Genomic DNA, 24561 nt, shown 5'->3' on the forward strand with positions numbered 1-24561 from the left:
ATTATTACTTTAAATAGAGCTCATCATCTAATATTTTACATTTGATATTATTAATGCATTATCACTCCTGTCACATATCTCATTGCTTCGATACATGCATAATAAGAAAAACAACAGAAATATTTTACATTTAAATAGAAGTTTGAAGGTCAGCAGTTATTGACTAAAAAAAGAAAATGTAATGGTTGGTAACGTTAGAGCTGTAGTCTCATGGAAAAAACAACAAAAGGCAAAGAGGGGCATTTCGGGTAATTGAGTCAAAGCCAATATGTGTACACAGTGAATATTGAGGTAAAATCTTGGAGTCAAGAGCACTGTTTGACGCAGCGATTGATGCATATCCATTCTCTAGAAAGTCCTGAAAATTCTACCACGCCGTCACGATCACCATTTACCATCACGAAGACCTGCTGCTGCACCTGCAGTTGCAGGAGCATAAAAACGCCAAACATGACTATAGCTAGCAGCACTAAAATCTAGAGAGAGATATATTCCAGGCTTTCTTTTACTTTTCCTCCCAAATGCTTGAACAACACATCAGAAGCCAAGCATGTACACACAAAAATTTTGAGGAAATCTCAGCTCTCTCAAAAAAGAAATATAATGAAAACAAAAATGGCAAAGATAATTACACTGGTAATATCATTGAGATCCATGTATGCATGGCCACTGGGGTGCACCATGCCACCATCACATCATCTTCACTTTGAGTTGACCCACACCAACACAAGCCCATGAGGTATACACATACAACCATGCATGAGGCCATCACACACATATCATCATATCTAGAAAAAACCCGTAACGTTAGCACAGGCATTATACTAGTTAACTAATAATCAGCCCATCAAAAAATTATCATGCTCTAAAAAAAAGCCATATATTGTTATTCAATACTAGAACACAACAAAAAAACATATGCCCATGTATACTTTAGTATATATATGGAGTGATGAGAAGTGTTGTTGCTGGTTTAGTGTTAGTGTTATGGCACACCTGACCTTCCCCCACTATATATCACACGCACACACCCTTCACTTGTCCTCCCCCTCACCATATTTCCTCCCCTCCTTGAACTGAATCTTCCCCAAAGCATCTCCCTTTCGCGTGGTGGGTGTAGTGATCGGATGGACAGCACGAGCTGCCTGCTGGACGACGCGAGCAGCGGCGCGTCCACGGGCAACAAGAACCCGGCGCCGGCTCCGGCTGCGGCGACCGGCGGCAAGCCGCTACAGCGCGTGGGCAGCGGCGCCAGCGCGGTGATGGACGCGGCGGAGCCGGGCGCCGAGGCAGACTCCGGCTCGGGCGGCGCGGGGCGCGCCACCGGAGGCTGCGGCGTGGTCAGCGGGAACGGGAAGCTGCCGTCGTCCAAGTACAAGGGCGTGGTGCCGCAGCCCAACGGGCGGTGGGGCGCGCAGATCTACGAGCGGCACCAGCGCGTGTGGCTCGGCACGTTCACGGGCGAGGCCGAGGCCGCGCGCGCCTACGACGTCGCCGCGCAGCGGTTCCGGGGACGCGACGCCGTCACCAACTTCCGCCCGCTGGCCGAGTCCGACCCGGAGGCCGCCGTGGAGCTCCGGTTCCTCGCGTCCCGGACCAAGGCCGAGGTCGTCGACATGCTCCGCAAGCACACCTACGGTGAGGAGCTCGCGCAGAACAGGCGCGCCTTCGCCGCAGCGTCCCCGGCGGCCTCGCCGCCGCCGGCCAAGAATAATAACCCCGCCGCCTCGTCGTCGTCGCCCACGGCGGTCACGGCGCGCGAGCACCTCTTCGACAAGACGGTGACGCCGAGCGACGTGGGGAAGCTGAACCGGCTGGTGATACCGAAGCAGCACGCGGAGAAGCACTTCCCGCTGCAGCTCCCGGCGGCCGCCGCTGCGGTCGTCGGCGGCGAGTGCAAGGGCGTGCTCCTCAACTTCGAGGACGCCACCGGGAAGGTGTGGAGGTTCCGGTACTCGTACTGGAACAGCAGCCAGAGCTACGTGCTGACCAAGGGGTGGAGCCGCTTCGTCAAGGAGAAGGGGCTCCACGCCGGCGACGCCGTCGGGTTCTACCGTTCCGCCGGCGGCAAGCAGCAGTTCTTCATCGACTGCAAGCTCCGGCCCAAGACTACTACCACGGCAGCATCCTTCGTCAACGCGACGACGACCACGGCCGCACCTTCCCCCGTGAAAGCGGTGAGGCTTTTTGGCGTGGACTTGCTCACGACACCGAGGCCAGGGCCAGCAGTGGTGGCGGCGCCGGAGCAGGAGGAGATTGCCATGGCGAACAAGAGAGCTAGGGACGCCATCGCCGCGTGTACTCCAGTACACATGGTTTTCAAGAAGCAATGCATATACTTCGCGCTGACCTAGCTACTATTAGCTAACGTTTTTGCTCTCCAACCCTCCTCGATCGATCTTGCTTGCTTCGCTCGGATGACAGATGCATGGTGGTATGGTAGCTAGCTAGTAGCTTGGTGCTAAGCTCTTGCATGCTTAAACCTTCATCTGATCTCCTCATCCTTGGATTGTTCATTTTGTTTAGTTTCTTCTTATCTTTGTACCTGTCCTAATCTCTCGCATAACGATCTATCTGCCGTAAATTATTAGCTAGCTAAACAGCATGTGTTTTTTTGAGTGGCAAGTGTATACTAATGAAAAAAAGAAGCCATGGAGATTATTACATGCATGCCATAAGAAGCAATGTTTGGAACTCATCTCACTTCCTCTTCAAGAGCTTCTCGTTCTAGCTATGTGCCTTTTGTATATATATGTAGAGATTGATTGGAGAAAAAGCTGTGGATGGATGTAATCATATATGCTGCTGCTACTCCGCTCCAACATAGGATATATATGATGTGCTGCAAATTTGACTCCCTTGTTGTGGCGCTTTCATGCGGTTAAGATGTGATGGGTGTGTGCTGGACCTGCACCCAGATGCATTGCATGTATCACCTGAAGTGCAAAAGGCTCCTGGAGTTATCTGATCCCAATCCCAGCGTGGAAAAGGAAAGGGAGAGGGAGGTGCCCCATAATTGCATGTATGCATGCACCTGATGATATATCTCCACAGTGTGATGTGATACGATCGATCGACATATGTCCCGGGAAAAAATATAAAAAGTGGAATAATGAATGACATATACGTTATTTCACAGGGGAGATGATGATCTGATATACAGCTAGCTACTAGCTAGCTAGCCAGATAAAGGTCCCCAATAATACCAACAGAGAAGAATCATATCTACCTCTGAGAACAAACAATAACAAACTGTTTTGAATTGAAGGGCGTATACACATGTGCTTGCATTCGTCGTCATTTTTCAGCAAAGTTCGTTCAAAAGTTCATGGTGGCCTAGCCTATATATATATTCTCTACATATGTGCCCCTTGCTAATGGTCCTCTCTTCAAGCTTATCTTTTGCATATCACAACACATGCATATGCATGATCAGTGGGGACGATGTAATGTTTGCGAATTTTCAGGTCATCGCCGGACGACAGTGTTAATAAGGTGATGATCAGTGGATAGATGTCTTTCTTGTGAATCTTGCTATCCTGAGAGGCTGAGACTACACACCACTGGCAGGCCGCCGGCCGGGAAAGCAACGGAAAGTTTAGCTGTTTGGGGGACTTTTTGATCGAGAAAATTGACAGAACATGGGTATGGAGAAAACGTACACAGTCGCATGGCATCATCTGGGAACACGAAGGACGCCGGTTTCTAGAGAATGCAGGTACTACGGTTGATAGCTGTACATGTATATATATAAAGCAATATTATTATTAGTTGAAAACAAACAATGGTTCGGTGGTCATGCATCTATACATATCTATCTTATCTTTATTTGTAGACAGATGCGAGGTAAATTCCAGTGGGAACAGACACGAGCAATGTTCAACGGTTTTAGACCGGCCGGATAGAGACGAGGTAAATTCCATACTGCTAGCGCTTCCTTCACCGACTGCTCCGATCCTGATCGACAAACAGATAAACTAGGGCCGCCATCTGTGCAGCAGCAGACGAGGCTACACGTCTCTTCGAGAAAAAGACGGCCGGCCGAGAAGGCACGCCGTACTGGCGTACTGCTGCTTCAATTCGTACGACGATACCATAATCCGCAGATGCCCAACATGACGTGGTGCACCGTATGCACACGCGCGCGCTTAATTTTCCGTCAAGCTAACCAAGACAAGATTGGATGCTCTGTTTAATTAGCTTGCTTAATTAGATCTTATCAGTTATATATCAGGCCAGTCCCAACTCCCAACTATAATTAAAACTATGGGATAGCTAGTCTCTATATCCATACATGTTCATGTATTAAACCCAATACATCTCAGAATTGACCTCTCTATATTCCTGGACGCGACTTATATTCTAACTCATACATGAGAATATGTCTTAAGTCTAGGTCGCGTACGACATACCGAGGACACGAGGGCTGTTCAAAAAGTAAAAGAAGGACAAAACAAACAATGAATAAAGGGTATTTTGGGGAATACAAAAGTAGGCAAAAAAAAAAGTTCTTCGCTCTTTAATATCAGATAGAGATATGAACATTACTCATAGAAACTATATCTTCAATGAATAGTTTCTACAAATAAAATTTTATTCAATCATCTATCTTCTCTCTCCTATCATCTACCTATCATAAATCTTTCTATCTTGGTTTCGGTGTAGACTTGGTTTCATTTTTATATATAATTAAGAAATCATTTGAGTTTCGTACATATAGCTACACAAGCTTAAACTTGAGACATCAATGTCTCTTTAATCATTCTGATTGAACTTACAAATGATATGGTTAGATTTGTCTTCAAAACATTATATAATTCTACAAAGTTTTCTATACATTTTATACTACATTCGTCCATGAATATGAAAATAACCCCTATACCATCCACAGATATAAGGATTTCTCAATATCCGGTCAAGAGCTTGGCAATCAAAAGTTGGCCCGGTTGCTTTAATGATGGGTATAAAGAATTTTCCATCCTTGCTTATTTTTCCTAAGAATCCCAAAAGCCTTTATATATGTGGATAGAGGGAGCTACTATCAATGGTCAAAGTAATGGCTAGCAACTTGACACCAATTATCATATATGGAATATGGAAACTACATAAAGCAAATTCACAATGGCTCTAAGTAAAACTAAGGTCTCATTGTTGTGCAAGCAACTAACCCCTAGATGCCTAAGCTAACTAATTAATAAGAAAATAAGCATTTGTTTGGATCTCATTCTCACAATGATTCTCTAGATAATGATGTAAAGTCTGGATTTTAGATTGAAGATACGGTGAGGTTTCTTTGGATCTTATCCTCATATAGTGATTATTGTTTTTGCATAGTGAAAATCTTTAAATAGCAGTGTTTGGGTAGATAGCTGCATTCTAGAATCAGCAATTGTAGAATACAATTGTTTGTTGCCCCCCCCCCCCCCCAATGTTATTTTTCTAGGGAGATTCAAACGGGACTTAATTCACTTACTCCCTCTATCTCAAAATAAAAGTATTTTTGAATTTGTTCTAAGCCAAATTATTCTAAATTTAGAAAATATTATAAAAAAACTTAATATTTACAGCGCCCAAATACCCATGATTAGGTCTATTATAATTTACAGTTTTCATACTTTACTATATGTGCTAGATGCCAGTGTTTTATCTAGAAATCAGGTTAAACTCAGAATAACTTGAGTTGGGATAAACTCGGAAATCCAGATGTTTCACGATGGAAGGAGTATTATGGAGTGAATTCTAAATAGTATGAGTCACTTCACCAAAGAAAAGAAGAGTTAGAATTAAGAATTAGGGAGTGAAGCTCTACCTAATAAGACCTAACTTACTTAATCAACCTCAATATAAGTATTTTTGAGTTTATCCTAAGCTAAATTATTCTAAAGTTATCCAATATTATAGAGAAAAAAAAGTTTAATAGCCAGCAGTCAGCCATTTAGTAATGTTTTTTCTTTTCCAATAAATCAGCCATTTTAACGATGCATTGGCAGCTACTAGTCGATCTCTCCTGCTGACGAAAAGCTGATCCAGAGAATTCGTTCCCACATGTAGCAAGCAGGAAGCAGTATGTGTAGGCGTCAACTCATCATGGCCTCCGGCCGCAATCTGGTCTGGCCTGCCACCTAATCCTGATCCTGATCGACGACTGATGAGATGAGCTACACCCCGGCCGGACCAGACACTGTTTCCCGTTGGAATATAATCCTTCTCGGCGGCGCTGATGAGTGGAGATCGAGAGGTACTGTACAGCAAAATTAGCTCGCTCGCCAGCGACACCTTTTGCACAGCGGCACACACCGACAGACAGACAGAGTATGGGTGGGCAGTGGGCAGTGGGCACACACACAGACTTCCAGCGGAGAGCGAGCGAGCGAGCGAGCGAGCGAGAGTCTCAGGAGACTCGCTCAACGTAGTAGTCAGAGACAGCACAGCAGGCAGCTCAGCCTCAGATCAGAGACAGAGACGGCCCGACTTCTGCGACCGTTGACAAAGCCAGGACCTTCCACCTACTCCTGTACTACCTCTCTATGCAGTCTGCACGCCGGCCAGTGACCACCTGCAGCTAATCTCGCAACAGTTCCTGCGGCGGCTTGTCGGAGTCACAGCCACAGCCACACACACACATCTGCAAGGCGCGGCCGCGGTTGCACTCCAGGCTCCAGCACTCGTTGGTCGAGGGAGTCAATGCAAGTGAAGCAGCAGCTAGCGCCGGCCAAGCCCATCTGGTCTGGCCGGACGGGAGTGGATCGATGGAGACGACGACGCTCGATCGACGGTGGCAGGCAGCAGGCACAGCGGGCTATTGATCACGAGTCAACCCGCCGGCGCGGCGTTCGTTGGCGACTTGGCGGTGCCCTGACGAGTGACGACCGACCTGGTGCCCTCCGCGCGCTGGCTGATGACCCAGCGACTTTGCATCGGTTTTAGGTCGTTTTCGTCGTTTGGTTTTCGATCGGTCTCGATCGTCATCTCTCGACGTATGTACGCCTGGATCTCCTGCTAAAGCTCATTGGCCATATCCAATTGTCCATGCCGAGAAACCCGTGTGGTGTGCTCCTGCTCCACTGAGTTGTTCAACCTTGTCTGCATCTGCACTGCTTGCTGCCGCCGTGTGTTTAATGTCGTCGGCGGCTTGGAGTCAACGGTTACCGGGTCCGGGTCGTCACTGTTAAAATGTGAATCCCTGGAGAAGAAAAAAGTTACTATCTCGATCGACAGGGAGATTTATTAAGGCACGGTAAAACTTATTACGACCCCTTGACCCGGTCTTTGACCGCATCAAGAAGCAACACTAGTTTTACTACTTATATATACCCCTATAGCTTGTTAGGAGTATCTATAAATACTAATAAACTGTAGTTGAAGTTGGACCTATGTGCATGCAACAAGCCAACAGCAAGTTGGAGTAAATATTTTGCTGGTGCTTGGGGAGCACGGGAAAGACGCGGTAAAAATACATCATGTGCCACTTTGCCACCGACGATGTCACTGGAAGTTTTAAAATACTGATGGGGGAGGATGGATAACTACGTGTGTTTTGTAAGCTGGGAGAACATGACATGCCATTGGTGGGTGCTAGGCAAACGTCAACTGGATATAGATAGATATATAAGCCCATGCTTAGCGCATCAGAACCGAGCTTAGTCCAACTATCAGCCAGTGCTCAGGACCTATTTGTAGCACTAATCTTCAGAAGAAAAGAATAAGTATAATGCATGACCCTCAAGCTGATATAACAACAGATGACGGAATCCACATGTCTGATAGCAGCTCTCTTCCAATCTCAGTGCGCTATAGGCAGGTAAAAAACAATAGTACCTCAAAAGCAACATGCATGGTTGCCAAGTCCAACGAGATGACTTTTTCAGTTAACCATACACTTCAGTTTGCTGTTTACTGATAACCATGAGACCGTCAGCAGGATCTATAGCTGCATTGTGCCTGTCATCTTCAGAGAACTCTGTTGCCGCCCTGCAGATATGTTCTGCTAGCTAGCTACTCTGATCTAGTAACCATGATATGACACATGGTAAGGAATACTGGAATAGCCACAGAGGCACACAGCTACCACACTACTGTACGTTCTTTTTTTCTAACCTAAAGAAATAATTCAGGTCGTCGGTTGAGACTTCAGAGTCGTAAACAAATCCAGTGGTATCTGCCTACAGTAACAGGCATCTTGGGTACTATACAACACAAGCGATCCAGCCACACCCAAGCAAGGAAGGATGGACCTGAAGATTTGAGAGTAAAAAATTTAGTACTTTTCAAATGTATGGGTAGCCATCTCCACACTATTCCATCCATTCCGATCCAGCCAACTGGATGGTTGGTCCAAACTCTAAACCCATGTGCTGGCCGCGTTGTCCTGTCTGGATGCTCTGCTGCTTGAACAAGTTAGCTACTATGGCATCAGGTGCCGGTCAGAGAGTTCAGAGAGCTCAAGCAAGACAACGACTGTTACTTATTAGGAGACTGACTGACAGGTAGGACCTTATTAGGAGAAGATGGTGACCAAGTAAGTACGTGTGCTTATCTTAATTTATATCTCGTGCCGTCATTTCGCCGTTAAATCGCTTGATCCAGAGGTCGGTCCCCAAATGGGACAAAATGGAGCGAGGAATCATTGCCTTCTTGCTTCTGAAGCTTGAGCGAGAGTGCAGTGCAACTTGATGTCGCCAAAGATAATCCCTGACACTGCAAGCAAATAAGGGAGCATGTAAAGCTCACGCAAACTTCGATATGTCTGACGACGTAAAATTTGTCGTTACCACTAGAAATTGTAATATATAGCTTACTTAGCTAGTGACTTGCTATACATTTGAAATATCCAGTTTCAGGGAGTGATCTCTGCCGGCATATACAAAGTGCATAAATACTGATGGTCATTACATTACGCTGAGCATACAGTTGAGCGCCAATTTCCACTAGAGTTCAAATGGCACCCGTTGACGGCAGACGCTAGCATCACCGACTCGTCACCGCTCACCCGGACATGAGACGGAAGTTTCTGCAGGGACGTTGCGCAGCCTTGGGGGCAAAGAAAGGTAACAGTCAAGTCACCGTGTCAGGTTCAGATCAGCTCTGCATGATTTTTCTCTGCTTGCATGTGGGCGACGATGGAGCTAGCACACACCACCAGTCCATAACAGCAGCCAAGTTGCATGCGCGGCAACAGCAGACTGGTTCTCTCCATTCAAACCTTATCACCGTGTGTTCAAACCTCTGCTGGATTGCTACTGTTTGAACAGCCACAGGACCCATGTGTGTCTCTTTGACCATGCATCATGACCTGGTTGGGGGTTATGTTTCGGTGAATTTCTGCTGATCATCGTCTGTTGTGGATCGGAGGGGTGTAATCTGGTTGGGGTTGCTGGAAGGAAACGTTTATCACCTGAATATTGTCTGAATCGCATAGCAGGCAGAGATGACGGAGATAGAGTACTAGCTAGGGAAAGCTGGGAATGATTTCGCCCAGGAAAAACCAAAGGGAAATCACGTGGAAGAAGGGAGCAAAAGCAACATATGTGAGAGCTAGGAGGCTGTGCGTGATCTCAGAAGTCTTCACCTGCATGTGTCCAAACTGATTGTTTCCCATACGGCCATACTCCATGCAGAGTTTTCAGGAGCTAGCCTTTCCAACGGCACGGCACGGCCGGGTGAATTCACAACATTTCACATCTCCGTGTACGACTGTCCAGTAGCGGTAGACTCAAAGTCTTGGACTAATCAAGTCGTCTCTGGCGTACAAAATCACGATGATACAGATGGATTGATCCTTTACAGTGGCTGAGTGGCTGTGCAAGTCAAAACACACGAGCTGTAATTCTTTTATTACAATTAATCTGTAGCTGAACACAAGTCACAAACAGCTGTGGCATTCATTATACTCGTACGCTTCCTAGACAGAGTCTTGTAATTACTATTGGTTGATTTATTATGAGAGAAAAATACTGCTGGCCGGTAGAAAAAAATACGACTGAAAAAGAAGCGAACGGACGATCTTCACTGAACCTAGACATGTAGTACTATATAATCATACAGTGATAGAGTACAGTATATATGCCAATGCCATCTGTGTCATGCCGCAGCGTGCCCACCAGCTGTCTTTACTGATGAAACACCCAGCATGTGACTGACTGAACCATGAGGAAAATATGGAGGATATCACCACCTTTTATACTCATCTGGCAATCATATAATTACTACTAGGTGAGATGTGCTCATCCATCGACGACACAGGAATCTTAATGTGGCGCCAGCATGCTTCCGTCGTGCTAATCATGCAGACGCACTGTGAGACTGTGACCACCACCATCATCATCGTACTACCTCGAACATATATGAACATTGTGGTGGACGAAAATCTCTTCATTCTACTTCACCTACCTACCTTTACAGGACGACACAAATAGCACCTAGAACATCTATCAATCAAGCGAGAGCAAAAACGTAGTATATGTCACTGATCTCTGCGTCCTTCTTCCATGGAATCTAATGCTTCTTGGCTCGTGGTGCTCATCTCCACTGCAACAGGCTCTCTGGTGGACAAGGATCGGTGGTGGTTCGAGTTTGTTGTTGAGTGCGCTTGGCCCTCGCATTCAGGGTTATGAATGTGCTCAAAGTACGCATGGGGCCAAAATCCTGCAATTGCACGGGCTCACATCAGCCAACTAGTCTTGTACCTACTCTTGTGTAAATAAAAGAGAAGAAAAAAATCTTGGAAAAAGACATCATAGATGGACTGCAGAGCACACTTTGGCCCATTATGGCATCAGGCCTGCTCCAAGAAATTGGGTCTTTTTCTTAAAGAAAAGAACTGGGCCTATTTCAGCCCATATACCTAATTAATCTCAGATAAACAAAAACGTTTTGGTTTTTTCCCTTGCACATTTCTTCTCTTTTACTTTTTAGACAAACCAGCCCATCGATCCTTACTCATGTATGGATAAGGCAGTGTTTGGTTTGCTCTACAGTAACGCAAACGAAAATAATAATAGTTCAAATCGATTGACTTGCGGTAATATCCCTAGCTCTAAATCCATTACATTTTTGTTACCAACGCTTCTACCAAATAGCATGTAAAATCTCAGTAAATGTAACAATTATTAAAAGTTTGTGTTTAGTACTATAACTAAACAAATTATTTTGTCTATGTTATATTTCTTTCTTTATTTTCCAATTTGAAGCATTGGTGGACAACTGATGGCATTGTGACCTAGCGGCATATGTGCATAAGGTGTAACACATCAGTAGATTATAGTGACAACATAACCTAGAGTGCACAGGTTACACATGCAACAGGGAAATTAAAGCTACATCATCATGAATTAACCAAAATGGCATCGAATAATCTTTTGGTCGAGTTTTAGCTAGGAAGCTGGTTGGAGTTCTAGAAGAAACTATGTGTGTCTGAATGTAAAACCGGAAACCCTAATACTCAATCTTTTGTGTTTGATAAGCTTTCAATAAAGCCAGGCAATACCTTTGATCTAAAAAATGGCATCAAATCATTTTGACACAATGTCGCGGTCCATTGATTGTGCATAGATGCATGTAATGAGTAACCAAAGAGGCCCTCACAGCAAATGGTACATGCAGGGGTGGACCTAGCTAGTGTAGGGACTATGGGGGCTCAAGCCCTCCTACTCGCCAAAACTCGATGGAGTTAATAGAGAGGTAGAAGAGAGGGGAAGAGAGAAGAAAAAGAGATAAAGAAGAAGAGGGGGCGGAGGAAGAAGGAAGACGAGCCCCTAAGAGCCATTACTCCTATGTTCACCCCTTGAGACAAAATTTACATGCATAACTTTTGTATTAATGTTGCATTCATTGATGTAAAAAAATTTAATGCCATATTAACACATACTCTGCAATCTATCTTTAGCTATGATAGATTATCAATTATCTACATTTTTTTAACAATATCAGTACTGCTCTCCCTCCCCCCTCCCCCCTAGCACCTCATGGCTTCACGTATCTTCAATATGTATTTACTTAGCTTAATTTATGGTGAATCTTGTTGCAGCCTGCCTTATGAATTAAATTTTCAAGCTTCAAACTTATTAGCTGCTAAGTATTTAATGTGTATGTGAGCGCTGTAATTATGCTCGAAATAAACAACGCAGGCTGGATTGTCGTTCGTGTAGCAACTGCACATGCACCAATACGATGCCGCGTACGTACCTTGTTCACCAGATGGCGGTGGGAAAAACTGCAGGTAGCAGAAGGACGCCACCACCAACCCTGCAGGGGCAACACCACACCACACCAAACGAGCGCATGAGCCTCAGCCAGGGACGAAGCCAAAAAAAATTCAGAAGAAGCTGAACAAAAGTTCTACATCAACTTAGCTCTACTATTACTCCTCGTAAATATAGATTAATGATAAAATTCATAAAATATATCTAAAAAATAAAGTGTTCAGCCCACCCTATCTTATAAATTTGTGTCTAAAATTAGAAAGAGAGCACTAAAAATTCCACTAGACCAGGAGCGGTAGGGGGGCTGGAGCCCCTATGCCCCCTGCTGGCTTCGTCGCTGGCCTCAGCTGAGATCTATATTCAGACGAGAAGCGTACTCCGTAGTTGGCAACCAGATGGACGGTAGTAGACAAGTACTCTAGTAGGTATCAGGCAGTTGAAACCGGCAAGTGCAAGTGCCTAGTACGTACCAAGAATCCCACCGGCAAACACGTCCTGCCAGTGGTGCCAGTAGTCGTCCACCCGCGACACCGCCACCATCGCCGCCAGCAGCAGCGGCAGGACGACGACGCAGAGCTTGGCCACGTGGCCGCGCCGGTCGAACACCTTGACCTTGCCCGCCAGGTACCACGACAGGAAGCCTAGCCCAGCAAAGGACCCTGGAACAGAATAATGGAGGTCGGACATGAGGGGAAAATGTATGTTCAGTATCAGTCAGCAGGCTGCTGAATGAATGTCTGGGTTTCAGAGCTGCAGCCTGCAGCTGCAAGTGGACAGGTATGGTCACTTACACGAAGAATGGCCACTTGGGAAGCTCTTGTGCCCTTCTTTGATCACACTGGCGACGCCGTCGCATAGGACTCCTCTAGTGAAGTTGTCGTACTTCTGAAACGGAGGCGGCTCGAATCACTCATTTTCAGCGCACGGTGTGGTGAACTGGCCGGTGATAATCAAGAGCAAGGCAGAACAGAGAACTCACCGGCACTCCGTCAGGGAAGCATCGCCAGAAGAAGTTGGGGCGCGGCCGGCCGACGCCGTCCTTGATCGCGTCGGTGAGGACGCCGGTGATGAGCACGGAGAACAGAAGCCCTGCTCAGGTATCCACACACCACATGAAACCGACCCACAAGTCAGAAGAGCCTGACGAACAACACACACCTGGCTGGCAGGCATGTAGCAGAAACAGCAGCTGAAACAAACTGAAGAGCTTGCCTAGAATGGCGTGGTGCATGTCGTACACGTTCCTCCTCTTCAGGTACACCCCGACGAAGACGACGATCGGGCCGATCACCGCGTATATCTGCGCGGTTTAATTCCAAAGCAGCAATCTTTTTACTAATTAATCCACCACTGATGAGTAATTCTGAAAGTTCTGTCGCAGGGATTGAAGGCTAGCTGTGTGTGTGTGGTACTGTAGTATGTACCGGCACGGCCCAGACGGGCACGGTGTTGCTCTTCAACGGATACCGGAGGTCGGTGAGCATGTCCTCGCCGACGAAGCGGTGGAACGGCTCGATGAGGTTGAGCCCGACGTCGGCGGCGACGAGGAGCAGCAGCACGGCCCAGTCGAACCCGTGCAGCCTCGCGACCTTGCCCCCGTGCGTCTTCAGGTACGGGTGCGGAGGCCCCAGGCGGATGGCCGCCGGCGGCGGCATCTCCTCCGGCTGGTCCGGCTCTGCCATGGCAATCCAAGAACGAGACGGTTAGCGAACGATCGCGCCATCGCATGGACAGGAGTCAGGACAGGATGACAGTTGAAGAAATCAAGGCGGAGGCGGGCCGCTGGACATGGCAGCTGCAACTGCCGGTTAGGAGACGGAGCAGCAGCAGCAGCAGCAGCTTGTTGGCGCGGCAGGTTGTTGCAACCGCCGTGATCCGGACATGTCAAGCTCAGGGGAGAGAGACGGCACGGATGGGGATGGAATTGAACGCGCAGTACTCACAGAGGAGACAGGAGAGGCGTTGCGTGTTGCGTCCTGCAGGCTGCAGCTGCAGAGGCAGAGGCAGAGGTCAACGGCCTCGGCGTCCGCGACGAGACGACCTCCTCCGATCCGATCCTCCTGCTCTGCACGACGGGTCGACAGCAAAGATGAACAGATCAGCTGTACTGACTACAGACTGATTACAAGATGGGAGTACATATAATGCGTTTATATATGATTGGCGAAAATCTTTTGACTTATAATTTGCGAGACAAATCTTTTGAGCCTAGTTAATATATGATTGGATAATATTTGTCAAATGCAAACGAAAATGTTACCGTATCCATTTTGCAAAAAAAAAAAAATAGAACTAAACAAGGTCCAAACAACGTTCAGAGAATCTGAAAAGGACGGCACGGCCGCACGGGTTTCATAAGCTGATGCCGTCTCCTGTACGGGACTACTGGATCGACAATAGTGACCCGATTGCAAAGTGCATGATCGGAGGGCAATGAGCGTTGGTGTAATCGTCTCTACTCCGAGGAACGCGCGACTAGGTGCGTGTTTATATTGCACCAAGTCGGCAAGTCCCTAGCAAAGGGGATACTGCATCGGTGATTACAGGCCTTGTCGTCTCACCAAAAGAACCTATCACTACGCTATTCCTATGCGGGTACAAGAAGATTTACAGCAATCTAGTATTTCTTTTTAGTCTGTCTGTATCTCACTTGAGCGATGCATCACACGAATTATTGTTCAATCTTCCCCCAACGAATCACTGTTTATCTTTCTCCTCACTCCCGCTGCAGCCCACCGCCCTGCCATGGCCGCACTAGGGTTTCGTCGGAGCTCCATGGCTGCGGCGACCTCCTTCCCCTCCGAGATCTTCGGCTTCCACGGCAAGCTCCGGCTATGGGCGCTCCCGCCCCAACCTGACCTAGCCATCTCCTTCATCACTATAGAGATTATGACTGAAAATACTGTTCGCTGATTTATCGTGAGAGAAAAATATTGTTGGCTAGCAGAAAAAATACGACTTATAAGACAAACGAACAGGCTCCCCTAATTGCTCGGTCGCTGTCTCCACCTCGCTAGCCTGCCTCTCCCTGAGCTCCTTCTAAGGCCGCTGAACTTGGAGATGATGACCACATGGCATCCTTAGATTGGATAGAAAAATTCAAGTGAAGGAAATACTCAAATCACACGTGTGAGGGATAGCTTTTACCTTTTTTAATACAAAATATTTGGACTCTGAAAACTCACGATCACACACACCCATTTTTAGAAGATTTCGTAAAGAGCACACTCAAAAATAAGAAATCTAAAGCAAAGTATATTAGATTGGTTTTTTTTTATCCTAGCCATTACAATTCTTCAACTTTGGAGATATGCCATTACAATTCACCTATTCTGAAATTTGCCATTATAATTCTTGTTCTACCTGATCTTTGCCATTTTCTACGTCTTTTAGACATCTGGGTCCATTGTCAGGCTGTATACATATACACATCTTCCATATGGACCAAAATACCCCTGCTTCTCCTCTCATATCAGTCACTAACGTGTGGGCCCCACATGTTAGCTTCACCTTCAACCTTTAGCTATCCTAGAGGACGGGTGTCCGATGAGATGGGAGGGGCAGGCGAACACCGCAGGAGACGGTCGTGAGCACGACCTCGTCCATGGGAGCTCCATCCAGGTCCCTCCCCGACGCCAGTAGCCATGGCCCGTCCGTCCATGGCCGTTGGAAACGTCCAAATTCATCCCGACCATGCCATCCTTTTCCAATTCCTCGCTCACATGGCTGGGCCCAGTTGTTAGCTAGCTCTTGACGTGATCTCATCGCAAACCATCAAGGGTAAGCGACGAATTTGGAGTTCTCGCCGATGCTACCGCCGTGGCCGCTAGAGTAGACAGCCACCCGCTGTAGGAGCTCGCGAGCTCGGCCTCCCACACTGATGCTCTAGCCGAACGCTATAGCCGCCGTGGCCGCTAGAGTAGACAGCCACACGAATTTGCGTGCACCGACACCATGGCCACGCACAAACGAGCCACCACTGCAGCCCTACTAGTGCACGAGCTGAAGGTTGAAGGAGAAGCTAACATGTGGAGCCCACACATTAGTGACTGATATGAGAGAAGATGTAGGGGGTGTTTTGGTCCATACGGAAGATGTATATATGTGTACAACCTAACAATGGACCCAAATCTCTGAAAGACGTAGAAAATGGCAAAGATTAAGTAAAACAAGAATGGTTGACAGATTCTTGCATCAGTAGACACAGGACACTCACAGTTCACGTGCACTACTTCCAGACAAACCCGACGCCAGCACAAACACACTGTCGATTGTCACGTCCTACGACAAACAATTCTACGCTAGGCAGGAGACAATCGACGAACGACCCATGTATTTGTACTGATCCACGGCGACGTCGACGTCTGACCCTGCACGTGAACATTTTACACAGGACACAACAAAACAGTTTCTTCAGCCCCAACAGTAAAGACGAACATTCCACTTCCACCACTGTCCTATCGCTGGTCGCTGCCGAAACAGCTGACTGGAGTACAACAAAGACCCGGCAGCCGTCCCCTCCCGTTCCCTCGCCTCCATGCCACACTCACGGACTCACCGATTGGTTCCAGAAACGGGCATCCATTTGAAACGGGCAATGGAACCGTGTTGCTTTTCACTCTGAAGATGTGTTTCTCTGACTCTGAAGATGGCACCGTTGAGAGGCTGAAATTCCTGTCAGGTTACCTGCAGCCAATTGATTGAGCTGCCGTGCTGCCGGAGCTCCAAGCTTCGCCTTCCTATGCGCCACACGGTGGTTGCCCAAAGGGCAATCCTTATCCGGCCACGAGATTAAGGTTAACCTGTCAATAATCCATGTGTTTTTCCAGACAATCTGTGTGCTGTTGTTTGGCAGTTGCAAACCTTACGTGCAATTCTTTTTGACGGTCAGCCGGTCGACGGCGGTCCGTCCGATCGACGGCGACCGTGCGGATCGGACGGTCGCAGACGGCCCTGACGCTTCGACGCGCGTGCTTTATCAACTGCTCCCTCCCAGCTCGCCCCGTTCGTCCTCTTCAATTCCAACTTCTTCCCAGTCGTCACCTCACCTACCGGCTACCAAGAAGCAGAAGCGCACGAGCGACACGCAGCCGCCGCCGCCCAGGAGGACGAGCGCACGAGAAAGCGGAGTTTGAATGGCCCGCGACGGAGGAGGAGGAGTAGGGTCACCGGTGGCGGTGCGGCGGAGGGTGGCGCTGCGTGCGCTCCTCGCGTCGGGTGGTCAAGCGGAGACGGAGGCCGCGAGGGCGCCGGGCATGGGCCTGCTGCGCGGCCTCCGGTGCACGTCCGCGGCCGCGTCGCAGGCCATAGCGCCGGAGACCCCGCGGCCTCCGGCGGACTGGCGCGGGCTCGGGTGCGCGGCGGCGTCCCAGGCGCACGCGCCGGAAGCGGCGCGGCCCGCGGCGGAGTGGCGCGGGCCGCTCGGGTGCGCGTCCGCGGCGGCGGCCCAGGCTAACGCGCCGGTGGGTGCGCCCGCGCCTCGGCGTTCTGAGGAGTGGCGCGGGAGGCGGCGGAGGAACGGGAGGGAGAGGCGGAAGGCGAGGGGCGGCGGCGCCGGCGTCAGTGGCGGTACGGGTGCCGGGGTGGGCGTCGGCGGTGGGGACGTGTGGTGCACGCCGGGGATACCGTTCGCCGCCGAGGCCTCCTCGGTGGACTGCGTGGTGGCGCCGCACCAGACGGTGGCCACCCGCCGCCGCGCCGAGGCCGATAGGCCGCGCAGAGAGGTACGGTTTGCCTTACCGCTCTCCCGTTGCTCCTTGCGGATTCGTTCGGTCCTGGATGGATGCAGGATTCTGCATCTGTCCCGTTCGTAGTTTGCTAGGATTTCGTCCTGTCTGCCGTTGCGTGCCCAGATTTGATGGACCGTCACATGTTCACGGGTCATTCATGTCTCGCTGTGACTTTCGTGGCTGTTTCCGCCATTAATCCATTCAAATTTCTACCTCGTGCTGCGGAATTGGCCACTGATGACTGATTCCTCCGTGACAGAGGCCCGGCGCGCCGCCGGCCAGGAGGGTCACCATGCGGGAGCACATGTCGTCGTCTCCTCTGAGCTCACCGCCACACCATGACATGCCGTTCGTTGATGCCGACCGTGCACCTTCTGGACGCATCCGACATATCAGTGGCCGCCGGCACGCACGCGCTGAGGAAGAGGTAAGATACAGTTACGCAGCAGCATCTGTTCGGTTCAGCTCACTGTGTCGTGTACTTGGATATGAATTATGCTGTGAATCAACTCTGCAAGCTACAAATTCACAATGCATTGCTGTGGTCAGACTTCAGAGCCTTAAAGAACCTTATTATGAAGTCCTTGCCTGCAATGCAATAGGACCCCTTTTTTATATTTATAGGTGACTTCCGGTGTGTGTGTGGCTGTGTGCTTCTGCTTCATTTGTTAGTTGAGTATTTCACATGATATCATCCTGTTGAGATATGGAGTGTCAACTAACATGGACTTTCAGTTAGAGTTAGACATCCAGTAGCTAAGAACAGGCTGCGCCTTGGCAAGTGTGTGGTGCCCCATGCTATCTACTCTACTCTACTTGCTGGTAACGTACCCATTGAGGAAACGGCCACAGATATGAGCGGGGTTCACATGACGGCAGGTGATACCGTGATAGCAGAACATGGCTCAGGAATAGATAAGTTAGGTGGTCAGGGGGAGACTTTGAGTGTAGATGCAGAGTAGCCTCCCTCTTTTGGTTATATATACATCAGTGCTGAATCATTGTGCTGAGCTGAACAACCATGTTGCTGGTTCTTTCGGTTAACTGCCATGTTGCTGAAATGATGCTTGTTTTGCTGTTTACCGTGCTTCCTGGAATGAGCCAGTGGCAATGAATACACATGACCAATAATTAAAAATTAGGCGTTGTGTTTAAGTAGGTTCTATAGTAGCAATAGGTGTTAATTAGCTGTATAAGAAGGTCTTACAGTGTCTGAACTAACTTTTTTTTGTCAGTGAAAGGTGCTCTTTGGTACTAACATTTAGTATTGCAATTATTGGTTGAAGTACTTAGGTGTTCAGGCAAAGGAGTTAACAGTACTGTTTCCATGCTATTTTAGTCGCCCTCTGTACTTGTTCTATACAACAGGTTGGCACCTGGCTTTTGATGAGCTTCCAAGTACACATACCTCAGTCGTCCATGTGCATTGTAGATCCTGCAATATTTTTTAGGGGAGATCCCTGAATCCTGATGATGTATTTAGTCAAGTATTTTTTTAGGTGCTGTGTGTTTCTTGTTCAATTGTTTGAACTTCTTATTTGCAACTTACAGATGATGTTCCGAACAAGGATATTATTGGGAAGAATGGGTATTTATGATCAGTATCAAGATTGGCGCCTCGATGTTGACAACATGACATATGAGGTACCCTCCCAATGCATACCATATAAAATAAAACAGGAAAGATTTTTCGCCTTCATCACTGCTCACTATTTCACATGGCAGGAATTGCTCGATCTTGAGGACCGGATTGGATATGTAAGTACAGGGCTTCGTGAGGACGAGATCATTCAGAGTCTTAGGATGGTCAAGTACTCCGCCTTCAACCCCAAGCATTTTTCTACGGAAATGGATAGGAGATGTAGCATCTGTCAAGTATGTCCCTTCTCTCTCTCTCTTTTCCCCCTCACTTCCTGTACCTTTGCTCCGCGCCTAATGCGTAGCTATCGATTCCACTTCCATTTTTCAGGAAGAGTTTGAAGCAAACGAGGAAACTGGGAAGCTGAGCTGTGGTCACACCTATCATGTGCATTGCATAAAGCAGTGGCTTTCTCGGAAGAACGCTTGCCCGGTTTGCAAGACCACTGTCTCAAAGACCTGAAGTCCCTGTTCTACTGTCTAAACCACACTTTCATTGAGTATAATTAATCAAATCGAAATGCAAAGGATTAGTTCTTCTTTTGTTGCTGTACAGCCCAACCATCTGCATACACGCTTGTACAAGCACAGGATCCACATATTTATTTGCATATAGAATTTACAGTTTTTTTCTCCTTGGTCTACTGAGTAGTGAGTACAGGCTCAAACCATGACCGTCGGATTGCATGAGTTCTTCCATGCGTTTGCTGTTGAGAAAGTTGCTGCATCTCTCAATATAATGTTAAGACTTCTCTCCCAGCTTGCATTCAGCTTTAATCTGAACTATGAAATTTTGGGGAGCATGATTCATCCACCACATTTCCCGGTGACGGCCTTCAGGTACATGGACACCACAGTCCTCGTCTTCTTGCTTTTGATGCTGAACGACGGTGGCCTTTGCTTCCGCACCACCACCGACGACGACGGTGTCCCCGACGTCCCCGTCGTCCTCGACGTGTCTGGCTCCACGGCGTCCCTCAGCGCCGGCCTCCTCCGCGTCTGCGCGCGCTGCAAGCCAACACGCGGTTCAGGCTCCTCTCCACTCGTGCCGTCCGTACCATCCGCTTCCTTGGCCCTCGTTTCTGCCATCTCCTTCTCGATCATCTCGATCCGCATCTCTATCTCCTTCTCGCCGGCGCGCAGCGCCTCCGCCCACGCCTTCGCCGCGGCCACCTTCTTCTCGGCGACGGTCCGGACGACCTCGGGGCGGCCGGACAGGTACTCGTACTCAAACCTGGCGATCGTCACGTTCCCGGACGTCTGCTGCGACATGACCGCCGCTCTGGCCAGCGTCGCGGCCTCGACGGCGGCCCTGAGCTTCGCCGTCGCCACGGCCTCCGACGCCCTCGCCGCCTCGAGCTCCTTGACCGACTCCCTGACCCTCAGCTCGACCGCCGCGATCTCGGCGCCGACGGTGTCCGCGTCCTCTCTGACGCACTGGTTCTCCAGCTCCGTCAGCGTCCTGTCCTTCTCCGCCGCCTCGGTCTCCTCGCCCAGCTGCCGCAGCGCGGCCGACAGCTCGGCGAGCACCGCCTCGGCCCTCTCGTCAGCGGCCGTGGCGGCGTCCAGCCGGGTCCTGGCCCTGAGAAGCCTGGCGTTCAGCTGCTGCACCTGCGCGCTGGCCCTCTCTTCCTGCTCGGCGAGAAGGACGATCTCCTCGGTGACACGCGCCGTCTCCATGCGCGTGCGTTCCACGGAGCCGGTGAACCGGGCTCCCTCTTCCTTGATGGACTCCAGCTCTACCCTCGCCGAGGTCAGCTCGGACTCCGCGGCCTGCCGTGACGAGCTGCCGTCGTGTTCGTGCTCACCGTGTTGCACGATCGTCAGTGCGGACTCGGCGTGGCCCGCCTCCTCCGTCGCTGGCACCACCACCGCCGTGTCCGCGGACTCGAGTCCCACGTCAGAGCTGCTCGCCGTGGCGAACCTGTCCTCAGGGTCGCTCGGATCTCCGAGGCTCCTGTCTCTTCGCAGCACGTCGGCAAGCGCCCTCGTGGCCTGCACCCCCTCGCGGAATCCGCCGGCCACGGCGAGCTCCACTATTCCACGGCCACGCTCCTCGTTATCCTCGCCGGCCTCTCGCTCCGCGCCGTCGAGGGGACGCGAACCGGGGCTCATCGCTCCGGGCGTCGGCGTCGGCGTCGGCGTCTCCCTCGCGGACTTCACCTCGCGCTGCAGGTCCCGGAGCTCCCTCTTGACGCGGTCCAGCTCCTGCATCACCTCGACGAGCAGCGTGTTGCTCTGACCCCGAGGCTGGTCGGCGCCGGGTGCCTCGGCGTCCACCAACAGCCCCAGCTTCTTCCTCCTGGTGCTACCGCTGCCGCTGGGATGTGTTCTTTGGAGCTCCGACCTGTGAGAAGACCTCGCCATGGCGTTAGCCTGCTCGATCTGCTGTTCCAGTTCCTGCGCCATGCCAGTTGCTCTCGACAGCTCGGACTCGGCACGGCCGCGCTCTCGCTCCGTGACGACGGCCCTGCGCTGGTGCAGCCTCTCCAGGCTGGGTCTCGCCGGCGAGTCGTTCGCAGGCGAGAATTTCTACATGCGCCACGGTCGATGTCAAATACAGCACAGAGCAGTAGAAATCGGCAGCAAAAAGGACATTAAATCAAAAAAAAGAAAAAGGCAGCACATCATTTCCTTTTCAGAGATTTGATCAGATGGTACCTTGTGGGTGGCTCTTCTCGTTCTCCTGCTCCTCCCAGACCTCCTCACGTCGATGCTCTGACCAAAGATGCTCATGGCCTCTCCTGATCTGATCTCTCCCGAGTTCTGCTCCATTTTACCCTCCATGTTCTTGGAAGCTGGAAACTATGGTTATATAGCAGGACAGAAACAAGGTAAAAGGATTCTGGAGCCGTGTGTGTTAACAGAAATGACAAAGCGTTGGCGCTGAAGTTCCAAGCCTGAATGCTTGGCAGAACTCAGAGGAGCTCACTAGCAGTACAACACATCGCAGTCGCAGCTGTATTATCCATGATGTTCCTGTCACGGCCTCCTTCTAGAAAGCGAGAGGATACCTGGCTGGTGGTGTGATTTGTCCCCAGCTAGCATTTCCTTGTTAAATCAGTTGCCTTGGTGGTTCATTGGACAGCATATAAATGGAAGTCCCAAGATCACTTTGTGTCGATGAAAATCAGGAGCGGTTTTAGGTTGGAGTGAGGCGTGCTTCAGTAGGCAGACCACTTCTTCGTTTTTTTTTTTTTTTGAGGAAACCACTTCTTCGAAAATATTTGCATTGATGTTGTAGAAGTTCACCGAATATGCCAAGATTTCATGTTCTTGTTTACATATATTTTGTGAGAACTGACTGAACAAACGGGCCCTGTCGGATTCAGCTTCAGCAATCTGAATATATGATAGGCTAAAGCTGATGCTCTTCTCTCCTGCTGCTAAATTAGTACCCGGAAACGAATCACACCACCTCATAAGTCATAAGTCATAACCGCAACTCCCTGCGTCACCGAAGTTAACGACATCAATAGAGCTCGTTATATGGGTGAGCAAGATACAATGCCCGTGCCTTGGAGACTCCTACGGACAAATACCAGGCATAAACCGGTGGATTTTTGCCTTGCTGTTGACGCCTGTGCAGAGGACAAGCTGTGGAACTGTATCATCACCATTCCTGCATGAGCTTTTCATCCTGGGAATTGCTGTCAGAGGGTCAGATCAGCAGTGACGGGATTTATGCAGCGAGAATACACAGCACCCTGATGAACTAATGGTGCCATGGCAAGACAGTTGGCTGTCAAATTAATAAGTACGTACTACATATGTATATACGAAATGACAGGTATAATAACACATCAAGATTTCAAAGAACAGCTCAGCTCTTGAGACGATTTTGGCATTCGAGTTCGAATTAACCAAAAAGTTGAATTTAGTTTGTCAGAACAATTCAGCTCTAGAGACAAATTTAGCATTTGAATTTGAATTAACAAAATTTGAATTTAGTTTGTTGGGGCCCTCCTTAAATAGGAGAAAGCCCTCCAAAAATTAACGTATGCTGCTAATTGTGGCGAGCACACGGTATTCTTTAGTAAAAGGCGAAAGAATAGTTCGCTTTGTGCTCACCACGCAGCTGCGTGTCTTGAATTAATGGCACTGCCCTTACTCTTATAGCACACCCCATAATCCCATCTCTAACAGCTTGACGATATGGTGCTAATCCATCATCAGCTGTCTAACCTATGCTTTCTCCTAGGCTGTCCAGCAATTCGGTGGGCCGTGGTGATCCATCCTTAGGCCGTCCAGCAGTGCATCCGGCGAAGTCCGGCCCGCCAATGGTTTCACAAGTGAAAAAAAACTTTGCATGCCTGGGCTTGAGCTTGGACGCGCAGTCAACGCCTCACGATATTTTAATTTTTAACTCTTTTTTTTGGAAAAAAGAACTTCCCAACCAAAAAAGTTGCATATCTAACTCGCATCGCCAATTGATTGCCTCTGTGAAGTGTGAAGTAGGGTTTCCGTGGGTTTTTTAGGAAACAAGAGAGACCCAACGGATATCTACTCAAAATTTATTACTCTCTCCATCTCAAATTATAAGTCATTCTAAGAATTTTAGAATCAAAGCATCTCAAATTTGACAAAATTTATATGGGCTTTGTTTAGTTCCCAAAAAATTTTGCAAAAAAAAATCAAATTATCTATCACATCAAATCTTGCAGCGCATGCATGAAGTATTAAATATAGATAAAAATAATAACTAATTGCACAGTTGTCTGTAATTTTACGAGGCGAATCTTTTGAGCCTAATTAGTCCATGATTGGACAATATTTGTTAAATACAAACAAAAGTGCTACAGTTTTATTTTGCAAAAAATTTTGGAACTAAACTAAATGTCCCTATTTAATTTTGCAAAAAGTTTAGGGCCAAATATTTTGGGCATGTTTATTTCCAAAATGCAAAATAGCAAAAGATTTTGTATTTGGCCCAAAATATTTTGGAACTAAACAAGGCCGTGGTAGGATAATAATATTCATGATATCCACTAAGT

At 48.7% G+C, this 24561-nt stretch overlaps 4 protein-coding genes across 6 annotated transcripts; 2 read left to right on the forward strand and 2 right to left on the reverse strand.

The window, feature by feature from the left end:
- On the forward strand, window positions 955–2703 carry LOC8061113 (AP2/ERF and B3 domain-containing protein Os05g0549800). The gene has a single exon (XM_021447047.1). It carries the CDS (start codon window positions 1128–1130, stop codon window positions 2352–2354), a length of 1227 nt encoding a protein of 408 aa, XP_021302722.1. The 5' UTR covers window positions 955–1127; the 3' UTR covers window positions 2355–2703.
- Window positions 9981–14330, reverse strand: LOC8061114 (lipid phosphate phosphatase 2). Of its 3 annotated transcripts, XM_021447172.1 has the most exons (8): window positions 14144–14330; window positions 13625–13875; window positions 13413–13500; window positions 13180–13289; window positions 12992–13085; window positions 12671–12859; window positions 12184–12243; window positions 9981–10644 (listed from the first exon to the last, which is right to left on the reverse strand). In XM_021447172.1, the coding sequence occupies exons 2-8, from the start codon at window positions 13853–13855 to the stop codon at window positions 10463–10465; spliced, it is 954 nt and encodes a 317-aa protein (XP_021302847.1). In that variant the 5' UTR covers window positions 13856–13875; window positions 14144–14330; the 3' UTR covers window positions 9981–10462. The 3 variants fall into 3 exon arrangements, with proteins under 3 accessions (XP_021302847.1, XP_002441474.1, XP_021302846.1); XM_002441429.2 differs by having other exon boundaries at window positions 13625–14330; XM_021447171.1 differs by lacking the exon at window positions 14144–14330 and having other exon boundaries at window positions 12992–13082; window positions 13625–14137.
- LOC8074552 lies at window positions 16398–20200 on the forward strand. Its single transcript, XM_002440149.2, has 6 exons — window positions 16398–16996; window positions 17092–17923; window positions 18189–18356; window positions 19481–19573; window positions 19655–19804; window positions 19899–20200. The coding sequence occupies exons 2-6, from the start codon at window positions 17336–17338 to the stop codon at window positions 20028–20030; spliced, it is 1131 nt and encodes a 376-aa protein (XP_002440194.1). The 5' UTR covers window positions 16398–16996; window positions 17092–17335; the 3' UTR covers window positions 20031–20200.
- On the reverse strand, window positions 20148–22720 carry LOC8061115 (protein PLASTID MOVEMENT IMPAIRED 15). The gene is made up of 2 exons (XM_021448209.1): window positions 22229–22720; window positions 20148–22099 (listed from the first exon to the last, which is right to left on the reverse strand). Exons 1-2 carry the CDS (start codon window positions 22352–22354, stop codon window positions 20375–20377), a joined length of 1851 nt encoding a protein of 616 aa, XP_021303884.1. The 5' UTR covers window positions 22355–22720; the 3' UTR covers window positions 20148–20374.

This window comes from Sorghum bicolor, chromosome 9 (assembly GCF_000003195.3).
Source record: "Sorghum bicolor cultivar BTx623 chromosome 9, Sorghum_bicolor_NCBIv3, whole genome shotgun sequence".
Taxonomy (NCBI): Eukaryota; Viridiplantae; Streptophyta; class Magnoliopsida; order Poales; family Poaceae; genus Sorghum; species Sorghum bicolor.